This window comes from Anolis carolinensis, unplaced genomic scaffold (genome assembly GCF_035594765.1).
Source record: "Anolis carolinensis isolate JA03-04 unplaced genomic scaffold, rAnoCar3.1.pri scaffold_15, whole genome shotgun sequence".
NCBI lineage: Eukaryota > Metazoa > Chordata > Lepidosauria > Squamata > Dactyloidae > Anolis > Anolis carolinensis.
This window is the reverse complement of record NW_026943826.1, coordinates 12,131,325-12,143,798: the sequence shown is the minus strand read 5'-3', so window position 1 is coordinate 12,143,798 and position 12,474 is coordinate 12,131,325. Positions and strand designations below refer to the sequence as shown.

General features: G+C 39.7%; 1 protein-coding gene across 1 annotated transcript; it reads right to left on the bottom strand.

Moving 5' to 3' along the window:
* Positions 1-1,397: 1,397 nt before the first annotated feature.
* Positions 1,398-11,850, bottom strand: acot7 (acyl-CoA thioesterase 7; the record flags this gene model as incomplete). The annotated part of the gene is made up of 4 exons (XM_062965689.1): positions 1,398-3,800; positions 8,852-9,036; positions 10,801-10,917; positions 11,706-11,850. Coding segments are annotated over 4 exons (552 nt in total), but the record flags the coding sequence as incomplete, so codon positions are not given.
* Positions 11,851-12,474: the final 624 nt, after the last annotated feature.

Sequence of the window (12,474 nt, the reverse complement as noted above, 5' to 3'; positions counted from 1 at the left end):
CAGGTTTGTGAGGTGTGTTGGAAACTAGGCAAATATATATATATATATATATAAATACAATTATATATATATACACACACACACATACACAGTGAGGATTCCACATAGCCATGTCCCCCAGCAGCACTCTCTCCTGACGTTTCGCCTGAACCTACGGCATCCTCAGGTTTGTGAGGTGTGTTGGAAACTAGGCATATATATATATGTAAATATAAATATATAAAAATATAAATACAATTATATATACACACAGTGAGAATTCCACATAGCCATGTCCCCCGCAGCACTCTCTCCTGACGTTTCACCTGAATCTACGGCCGGCATCTTCAGAGGTTTGTGAGGTCTGTTGGAAACTATATATATATTATTGCTTTTTATTAGTATTGCTATTATTATATTGGCCATTGTGCTATATCATTCATATATATATATATATATATATATATATATATATATATATATATATATATATATATATATATAAAATAAAGCACAATGGCCAATATAAAACTAATACTAATAATATAATCCCAGCCTTCTAAGGTAAACCCACCAAGCTTCTTCATGGGATTCATAGTTTTCATAGTTTCCAAACTTGGACCAATAATAATAATAATAATAATAATAATAATAATAATAAGGTAGGAAGGATTTGGGAGACCAGAATAAAATAATACAGGAATAAAATAATAATAATATATTTAAATGTGGGAAGGATTTGGGAGACCAGAATAAAATAATAATACAGGAATAAAATAATAACAATAATATATTTAAAGGTGGGAAGGATTTGGGAGACCAGAATAAAATAATACAGGAATATAATAATAATAATAATAATAATAATAATAATAATAATAATAATAAATTTAAAGGTGGGAAGGATTTGGGAGACCAGAATAAAATAATAATACAGGAATAAAATAACAACAACAATAATAATATATTTAAAGGTGGGAAGGATTTGGGAGACCAGAATAAAATAATAATACAGGAATAAAATAATAATAATAATATATTTAAAGGTGGGAAGGATTTGGGAGACCAGAATAAAATAATAATACAGGAATATAATAATAATAATAATAATATATCCTACGTGCATAGTTTCCAACAGACCTCACAAATCTCTAAGATAGATATAATGTATATATTCTTATCTATTGGCCTGCTTGGTTAGCATTGAATGGCCTTGCAGCTTCAAAGCCTGGCTGCTTCCTGGCTCGGGAGGGGGGCATCCTTTGTTGGGAGGTGTTACCTGGCCCTGATTGTGTCCTGTCTGGAAAGGGGACCCCCAAAGGCCATCCAGTCCGACCCGCATTCCCACCGATCACTACAACACCCATCAGTCTCCTTGTTGACAAATATCGTTCTCCAAAAGTAAACAACGCAGCGACGACATTAATTAAAGGCAAAGCCCGCCTTTATTCGCAAGGTCCCTTTAAATAAATTAAGCATACATATACATATATATATAATATTTCCCCGAGAGGATCGGTTCGGACAGAGAGAGCCGCGTCGGCCACTGAATGGAATGCAAAGGACGATGGGACTTGCAGTCCGCAATACGGCATCACGATGCTGGGTGATGGGCGTTGTAGTCCAGAAGCATCCGGACGGAGGGCGATGGTTCGAAAGGTGTGCAAAGAGCCATGTTGCAGCAATTTTGTTGTGGACTACAACTCCCATCATCCTGCGGGAGTTGCAAGGGATGATGGGAGTTGTAGTCCCGGCTGGAGGTTCAAGAGAGTGCCTTGTTGATGTGCACATTTTTCCGTCATTTCTTTTTGTTTGGACTACAATTCCCATTATCCTGTGTTGTGGTGGATAATGGGAGTTGTAGTCCACTGACGTTCTCAGGACAGCGCTTTCATGGCTATTGATATGCCCTTCCGATACTTTTGTTTGGACTACAACTCCCATCATCCTGTGTTGTGATGGGAGTTGTAGTCCACCTAAGTACAGAAGACAGCATCTTCGTGGCTATTGATGTGCACTTCTGTAGGGACTACAACTCCCATAATCCTGCATTTTGCAAGGGATAATGGGAGTTGGAGTCCATTTAAGTCCAGAAAACAGCATTTTCATGGCTATTGATGCACGTAGTACTTTCGTTGGGACTACAACTCCCATCATCCTGTGTTTGCAAGGGATAATGGGAGTTGGAATCAACTTAAGTACAGAAAACAGCATTTTCATGGCTATTGGTGTACATAGCACTGTGTTGGGACTACAACTCCCATCATCCTGTGTTCGCAAGGGATAATGGGAGTTGGAATCGACAAGTACAGAAAACAGCATTTTCATGGCTATTGGTGTATATAGCACTGTGTTGGGACTACAACTCCCATCATCCTGTGCTGTGATTGATAATGGGAGTTGTAGTACACTTAAGTTCAGATAACATCACCTTCATGGCTATTGATGTACATAGTTGGGACTACAACTCCCATCATCCTGCATTTTGCTGGGAATGATGGGAGTCGGAGTCCACTTAAGTTCAGATAACATCACCTTCATGGCTATTGATGTACATATTTGTGTTGGGACTACAACTCCCATCATCCTGTGTTCTGATGGATAATGGGAGTTGGAGTCCACTTAAGTTCAAATAACATCGCCTTTATGGCTACTGATGCACATATTTGTGTTGGGACTACAACTCCAATCATCCCACGTTTTTCTGGGAATGATGGGAGTTGGAGTCCACTTAAGTTCAGATGACATCGCCTTCATGACTATTGATGTACATAGTTGGGACTACAACTCCCATCATGCTGTTTGCAAGGGATAATGGGAGTCAGAGTCCACTGAAGTTCAGATAACATCGCCTTCATGGCTATTGATGCACATAGCACTTCGTATTGGGACTACAACTCCCATCATGCTGTGTTTGCAGGGGATAATGGGAGTTGGAGTCCACTGAAGTTCAGATGACATCACCTCCATGGCTATTGACGTGTGTTGGGACTACAACTCCCATCATGCTGTGTTTGCAAAGGATAATGGGAGTTGCAGTCCACTTAAGTTCAGATGACATCGCCTTCATGGCTATTGATGCACATAGCACTTTGTGTTGGGACTACAACTCCCATCATCCCGCGTTTGCTGGGAATGATGGGAGTTGGAGTCCACTTAAGTTCAGATAACATCACCTTCATGGCTATTGATGCACATAGTTGGGACTACAACTCCCATCATCCTGTGTTGTGATGGATAATGGGAGTTGTAGTCCACTGAAGTTCAGATGACATCGCCTTCATGGCTATTGACGTGTGTCGGGACTACAACTCCCATCATCCTGCCTTTTGCAGGAGATAATGGGAGTTGGAGTCCACTTAAGTCCAGATGACATCACCTCCATGGTTGTTGACGTGTGTTGGGACTACAACTCCCATCATCCTGCGTTTTTGCTGAGAATTATGGGAGTTGGAGTCCAACGAGCGGCGTTGATTCTCATTGTATTTATTACACGAAGAAATAATCTCTCGGCGGAGTGCCGCCCCGTTGGACTCTATATCCCATCATCCCCCGAAACACAGGATGATGGGAGTCGGAGTCCGGGAATGTGGATGGAAACGTCGCCGAATCCGTGCTGCTTCTCTGGGTTTGGGAACCGATTCTGGACTGTTGGTGTGGATTGGTGTGGACGATGGGCGTCTTGACACACACCCCGCCGGGTGGGGGACGATGGGTCATTGCTGGGTGAGGGGCTGCATCTTGGCCTGGCGCTTGGCTTTGGACTGCAGGTAGCGGCCCTTGCCCTCCTCAAAGCGCCGGCGCTCCTCCTCCGTCTCCACCTGCGGAGACACAAGCCGGAGTCAGACGGGCCTCTGTCGGGAGGGCTTTGGGGCCGGACTAGATGGCCTTTCCCGACCTCGAAAGGGTTTGTTTTGCAGAGCCACAGCCCTCAAGGCAAACACCACGGTCCGCATTCCTGGCCTTGAACCACCAGCGAGGGAGGGACGGACGCTGCCAAGGACGCAGTTCACGCTCCGGACAAGAAAAGAAAGAACGAGAAAGAGAGAAAGAAAGAGAGGAAGGGCCCACATCCCTCCCCAAGCCTTTGTTGTTCTTCGGCCACAACAGGATCTGCAGTTTCAGGGTGCTGCTCTTCCTTCTCGCTTTCTTATTCCCACCCTCTCCCTCCCAAACATCCTTCTTTCTTTCTCTCCATCCTTCCATCTATCCGCCCATTCATCCTTCTCTTCCCTTCTTTCCATTCTTCCTTCCTTCCATCTATCCATCCTTTCAATCCTCTTTCCTTCCTTCTTTCCATCCATCCATTCTTTCCATCCCTTTCCCTTCCTTCTTTTCATCCATCCCTCTCCTTTCTTTCCATCCATCATTCATTCCTTCCATTCATCTTCCCTTCCTTTTATCCATCCATCCTTCCTTCCAGCCCTTGCCCTTCCATTTGTCTTCCCTCCTTCCTTCTTTCCATCTATCCATTCCTTCCTTCCTTCCCTCTTTCCTTCCTTACATTCTTACTTTGTTCCATCCATTTTTCATTCCTTCTTTCCATTCTTCCTTCCTTCCATCTATCCATCTTTTCAACCCTCTTTTCTTCCTTCTTTCCATCCATCCATTCCTTCCCTCCCTTTCCTTCCTTCCCTCCTTCCTTCTTTCCATCCATCGTTCCTTCCTTCCATTCCTTTTCCTTCCATTCGTCTCCCTTTCCTTCCTTCTGTTCTTCCTTCTATCCCTTTCCTTCCTTCCATCTATCCCTCTTTCCATTATTACTTCAATCCATCTTCCTTCCTTTCATTCCTTCCCTTCGTCTTCCTTCCTTCCTTTCATCCACCTATCCTTTCTTTTCTCTCATGTCTGTCCTTCCTTCCGTTCTCCTTCCTTCCATCCCTCTTTCTTTCCTTCTATTCTTACTTCATTCCATCCATCTTTCATTCCTTCCATTCATCCATCCGTTTCCTTCCATCTATTCCTCTTTCCTTCTTTCCATAATTATTTCAATCCATCCTTCCTTCCTTCCATCCCTTCATCTTCCATCCATCCTTCCTTCCTTCCATCCCTTCATCTTCCTTCCTTCCTTCCATCCATCCGTTTCCTTCCTTCCTTCCTTCCTTCCATCCATCCATCCTTCTTTCCTCCTTCCTTCCCTTCGTCTTCCTTCCTTCCTTTCATCCATCCATCCATCCATCCTTTCCTTTCTTTCATGCCTGTCCTTCCATCCCTTTCTTTCCTTCCTTCCATCCTTCTTTCCATCTGTCTTCCTTCCTTCCTTCCATCCACCCATCCTTCTTTCCTCCTTCCTTCCCTTCGTTTTACTTCCATTTTTTTATTAATTTTATTGTAAGCTATATTTTTATTTATTATATTTTATTATTTTCTTGTATTATTTTTAGTTATTTTCTGTTATTATAGTGTTTTATTGTATTAATTTTTTAGCGTTTTTTATTATTATTTTTTGGGTTGCTAGGAGACCAAGTTGGAGGAGCTTAGCCTTCTAACTGGCAGCAATTGGATAAAAGTAATTGTTCCTCTCTCTCTAATGAGGACTTTATTTTCTTTTTGTTGTATCAACCTTGAGGCGTGGATGATGGGTTGTGTTGTCAAATTTTGAGGTTGGGGGGCCTGTACTTTTGTTGTTTTGTGTGTCGCCGTGATGCCATCACCCTTTTATATATATATAGACTAGCTGTGCCCGGCCACGCGTTGCTGTGGCGTTGTCTGGTGGTGTTGGTGGAAATTGTTGAGGTAGTGGTGGTATTGAATGTCTGTTGTATGGTTGTCTTTATGTTTAGTATGCACACTGAAGTGGATTATATGGCAGTGTGGAGTCAAGATAATCCAGTGCAAAGCAGATAAAATAATATTCTAAATGGGTTATATAGATGTGGAAGGGCCTTGAGTCTACACTGCCATATAATCCAGTTCAAATCTGATAATCTGTGGAAGAGGCCTAAGTGAGGCCTAACTGTGCCTGTCCCCTGGGCTGAGGAGGTTGCTAGGAGAACAAGTGGGCAGAGCTTAGCCTTCTAAGTGGCAGCAATTGGATAAAAACTATTATTCCTCTCCCTCTAATTAGGACTTTATTTTTCTTTTCTTTTAGTTGTATCAACCTAGAGGCGTGGATGATGGGTTGTGTTGTCAAATTTCGAGGTTGGGGGGCCTGTAGTTTTGTTGTTTTGTGCGTCGCCGTGATGCCATCACTCTTTTATATATATAGATTTTCCTCCTTCAGGGGTGGATCATGGGCTGTGTAGTCCTGTCCCAACCCCATGGGAGCCAGGCAGGGGTGTTTTGGGGGCCGGGAAGCCTCTGCTGGAGCGTGAAAAGCACGTGTGGCAGCCTGGGTGGTGGTGCCGTGATGCATGCGTGTGATGCTCTGCTCGGTGGGAAGCCAGGCGTGGTGGTGGTGCTGCTGCTGTTCTTGGCCCGAGGCGGCCTGGCAGGTGTCTCGCAAAGGGAACAACAAGCCAAGCAATGTTGTCGTCCGTAGAGCTTGGGAGGGCTCCCCAGAGGGCATCTAGTCCAGCCAAGCACCACAAAGCCAACTCTGCTCTCTGGAACCCAGAGCCAAACCCTTAAGGGTCTCTTCTCTATCGTTTCCTGCATCGCCCCACATTGCTTCTTGCAATACTGCATTTCTTTCTTTGCAGAAAAAAATGAAGTAAAAAGGGCAGGGCTCATTGGGGCGGAAGGGATTAATTGAGGAGCGCTTGCTTGCTCACTCGCTCGCTTCCTTCGCTGCTGCCGCCGTCTCCCTGGGCAAAAGGGAGGCTAAAAATAGCCCCCGAAAAACAGCCAAGGAACGTTGTCGGTGTGGTCGGAAGAGCCTCAACTCAGCCGGGTTCCAGGCACAAGAAAGAGGCATCGCTCTTTCCCTCCCTTGGCTTCACTCCCCAACTTCCTATTATTATTATTATTTTATTATGACACAGCAAACAAGATAGATATGCTGGATTTCATATCACAAAATCACAAGTCGAACACTTCCCAAGTGTCTAGAACTGTGTGATGTATTATTATTATTATTATTATTATGACACAGCAAACAAGATAGATATGCTGGATTTCATATCACAAAATCACAAGTCGAACACTTCCCAAGTGTCTAGAACTGTGTGATGTATTATTATTATTATTATTATTATGACACAGCAAACAAGATAGATATGCTGGATTTCATATCACAAAATCACAAGTCGAACACTTCCCAAGTGTCTAGAACTGTGTGATGTATTATTATTATTATTATTATTATGACACAGCAAACAAGATAGATATGCTGGATTTCATATCACAAAATCACAAGTCGAACACTTCCCAAGTGTCTAGAACTGTGTGATGTATTATTATTATTATTATTATTATGACACAGCAAACAAGATAGATATGCTGGATTTCATATCACAAAATCACAAGTCGAACACTTCCCAAGTGTCTAGGACTGTGTGATGTATTATTATTATTATTAATATTAATATTATTATTATTATTATGACACAGCAAACAAGATAGATATGCTGGATTTCATATCACAAAATCACAAGTCGAACACTTCCCAAGTGTCTAGGACTGTGTGATGTATTATTATTATTATTAATATTATTATTATTATTATTATTATGACACAGCAAACAAGATAGATATGCTGGATTTCATATCACAAAATCACAAGTCGAACACTTCCCAAGTGTCTAGAACTGTGTGATGTATTATTATTATTATTATTATTATGACACAGCAAACAAGATAGATATGCTGGATTTCATATCACAAAATCACAAGTCGAACACTTCCCAAGTGTCTAGGACTGTGTGATGTATTATTATTATTATTATTATTATTATTATTATTATTATTATTATTTTATGACACAGCAAACAAGATAGACATGCTGGATTTCGTATCACAAAATCACAAGTCGAACACTTCCCAAGTGTCTAGGACTGTGTGATGTATTATTATTATTATTATTATTATTATTATTATTAATATTATTAATATTATTATTATTATTATTATGACACAGCAAACAAGATAGATATGCTAGATTTCATATCACAAAATCACAAGTCGAACACTTCCCAAGTGTCTAGGACTGTGTGATGTATTTTCGGATGATGCATGCAGATCCCAGCAGGGTGGCCTTTTGCAGTTGGCAGATCGTAATTTTGCCAATGTCTATTGTTTCCAAATGCCGGCTGAGATCTTTTGGCACGGCACCCAGTTATTATTATTATTATGCTCACAGGCCTGCTCTTCTTTCTCTGCTATCTATCTATCTATCTATCTATCTATCTATCTATCTATCTATTAATCTATCCATCCATTCATCCATCTTTCTCATCTATCTATGTAATAATCTATGCATCCATCCATTCATCCATCCATCTTTCTCATCTATCTATCTATCTATTCATCTACTTATCTATCCATCCATCTATCCATCTATCTATCTGTCCATCCATCCATCCATCTTTCTCATCTATCTATTCATCTACTTATCTATCCATCTATCTATCTATCCATCCATTCATCCATCTTTCTCATCTATCTATCTAATTATTCATCTAATTATCTATCCATCCATCTATCTTTCTCGTCATCTATCTATCTATCTATCTATCTAATAATCTATCCATCCATCTTTCTCATCTATCTAATTATTCATCTAATTATCCATCCATCCATCTTTCTCATCTATCTAATTATTCATCTAATTATCTATCTATCTATCTATCTATCTATCTATCTATCTATCTATCTATCTATCTAGTTATCTATCCATCCATCCATGAATCTTTCTCATCTATCCATCCATGCCTCCGTCCTCTTTCTTTCTCTCTCATCTATCCGCCTGTCATCTCTGACTGCTGCCACTCACCACCAGCTGTGGGACGGGCAGGGGCCTTCCTTCGGGGCTGAGGGAGACGTAGGTGAAGAAGGCGCTGACGGCCCGGTACCGCTCCTGGGTGTCGGTCACAAAGGGGTCCACGTCCACAAACACCTCGATCTCCATGGACTTGTTGCTGGTGAAGGTCATGCGCCCCGACACCGTCACCACGCTGCCTGTGTGGGGAGAGGAACCAACACAGTGGACCATAAATGCGAGCCAAGAGTGTGATGCTGCAGTGGGAAAGCCCAATGCGATCCTAGCCTTTTATTCCTTCTGCATAAAACTACTAAAAACGGCGGGGGTGGGTGGACATTGGTCGAGAGGGATTGGACAGAGCGTTTCTCGGTTCCAGGTCAGACTAGATGACCTTTGGATGCCCCTTTCTATGGAAATAAGGAAGGAAGGAGCTCCCCTCCTCCTCCCTCTGTCTCCCTCTCTCTCTCTGGGCGCCTGATAATAATCGGTTGTGACATTTGGAGGAGAAGCGGCGGCTTCCGCTTGCCATGATCTGTCACTGGGAATGAAGGAAGGAGAGAGAGAGGGAGGGAGGGAGGGAAGGAATGCATTCCTCCACAAGGAAAGCAAACCGAGCCCACAGTGTTCAGGATTCTCCATAGGACGGAATAATAATTATAATTATTCTGCCCCAAAATCCCACTGTTTTGGGATAGATATAGATAGATAGATGGATGATAGATAGATAAGACAAGATGATTGATAGATGGATGGATCAATGGATAGAGACAAGATGATTGACTGATTGATAGACGAGATGACAGATGGATAGACAAGATGATAAAGAAATAGGTAAACAAGATAATAGATAGATAGATAGATGATAGATAAGATGATTGATGGATACACAAGATGCTTGATTGATTGATAGACGAGATGACAGATGGATAGACAAGATAATAGACAGACAGATAGGTAGATGGGTGATAGACAGGTAAGACAAAATGATTGATAGATAGGTGGATCAACAACATGAGAGACAACATGATTGACTGATTGATTGATGAGATGACAGATGGATAGACAAGATGATAAAGAAACAGATAAACAAGATGATAGATAGGTGGATGATAGATAAGATGACTGATGGATGGATTGATTGATTGATTGATGGATGGATACACAAGATGCTTGACTGATTGATAGACGAGATGACAGATGGATAGACAAGATGATAGATAGCTAGATAGATAGGTAGATGGATGATAGATGATAGATTGATGGATACACAACATGCTTGATTGATTGATTGACGAGATGACAGATGGATAGACAAGATGATAGATAGATAGATAGCTAGATAGATAGGTAGATGGATGATAGATGATAGATTGATGGATACACAACATGCTTGATTGATTGATTGACGAGATGACAGATGGATAGATAAGATGATAAAGAAACAGATAAACAAGATGATAGATAGATGGACGATAGATAAGACAAGATGATTGATTGATAGACGAGATGATGGATGGATAGACTAGATGATAGATAGATAGGTAGATTGATGATAGATAGGTAAGACAACACGATTGATAGACAAGGATAGATGGATAATAGAGAGTAAGGTAGATAGGTAAGTGGGATGATTGACTGCCTGATTGATTGATTGACATAGATAAGATAGACAGGATGAGAGACAAGATGATAGATAGATAAGATGATAGATAAATAGACAGATAAATAGATGATGGATAGACAGATATAGATGATAGATGATTTGATTACAGACAGATAGATGAGATGATACATAAATAAATAGATAGAAAGATAGATAGATGAGATGATAGATAGAAGGGATATGATACACAGTTGGATAGGTAGATAATAGATGAGATGATAGAGAGGAATAATAGATATGATAGAAAGATAAATAAGATGATAGACAAGATGATTGACAGATTGATGGGTCTGCTCACCCTTCTTGATCTTCTCGTGGAAGTTGATGGCGTCCACGGAGGCCGTCACGATGTTGGTCTTGCAATGGCGGGCGGCCACAATCCCGGCCACTTCGTCCATCAGCTTCATAGTCACCCCTGCAAAACAACAACATAAAATATAATATATATGTAACATAGTATATAGTAACAATATAAAGTACTAGCTGTGCCCGGCCATGCGTTGCTGTGGCAAAGTGGTGGTGGTATTGGTTAAAAATTGTTGTGTAATTTTTATTTGACGGTATTTGTATTTTTAATTTTTTTATTGTAAGTTATCTTTTTATTTATTATATTTTATTATTTTCTTGTATTATTTTTAGTTATTTTCTGTTATTATAGTATTTTATTGTATTAATTTTTTAGTGTTTTTAATTATTTTTAGTGTTTTTTATTATTTTTTATTGGGTTGCTAGGAGATCAAGTTGGAGGAGTTTAGCCTTCTAACTGGCAGCAAATGGATAAAAGCAATTATTCCTCTCCCTCCAATTAGGACTTTATTTTTCTTTTCTTTTTGTTGTATCAACCTAGAGGCGTGGATGATGGGTTGTGTTGTCAAATTTCGAGGTTGGGGGGCCTGTAGTTTTGTTGTTTTGTTAGTCGCCGTGATGCCATCACTCATTTATATATATAGATAGTATATAGTAACTCTATATATATATATATATGTATGTATATATGTATATATATATATATACTATATTTATACAATATATAAATATTTAATATTATATATATATATATATATATATATATATATATATATATATATAATATGTATATATTGTATAAATATAAATATATATAAAATATTTATATATTGTATAAATATAGTATAAATAATACTACAACAGAAATAGATTGATGTATAATGGAGAAGGGCTTACCTCCGTGGACGAATCCATGCATGGTGCAGTCCGAGGGTCCGACCAGGTGGATGAGGCTGGACTGGCTGTAGCCCACCGTGTAGGGCTCTGCCGAGAAAGAAAGAAGGAATGAATGAATGAATGAAAGAGAAACGTGGTCAAAATAAAATCAATAATAACAGAGAAGAAAAATCGGAACAGAAAATAATACCAATTATAATAATAAGAATAGAAAATAATATCAGTTAGAAGAGAAAATAGAGAATATTGATAATAGATATTAATATTAACACCAATAAATAGAAAAATACCAATAATAATAGAGAATAATATCAACAACAGTAATAACAGAATATACCAATAATAATAATAATAATAAACAATACTGGTATTAATTACCAGTGGTAATATTAGAAATAATAAGACCAATAAGAATAGTAGTACAGTAGAGTCTCACGTGTCCAAGCTAAACGAGCCGGTAGAAGCTTGGATAATAAGGAGGGATTAAGGAAAAGCCTATTAAACATCAAATTAGGTTATGATTTTACAAATTAAGCACCAAAACTTCATGTCATACAACGAATTTGACAGAACAAGTAGTTCAATACGCAGTAATGTTATGTAGTAATTACTGTATTTACGAATTTAGCACCAAAATATCACGATATATTGAAAACACTGACTACAAAAATAGCTTGGATTATCCAGAGGCTTGGATAAGTGAGACTCTACTGTAACAGTATTATCCTGCTTTGGCCTCTGCTATTGAGACTCGACACAGTCATTTTTT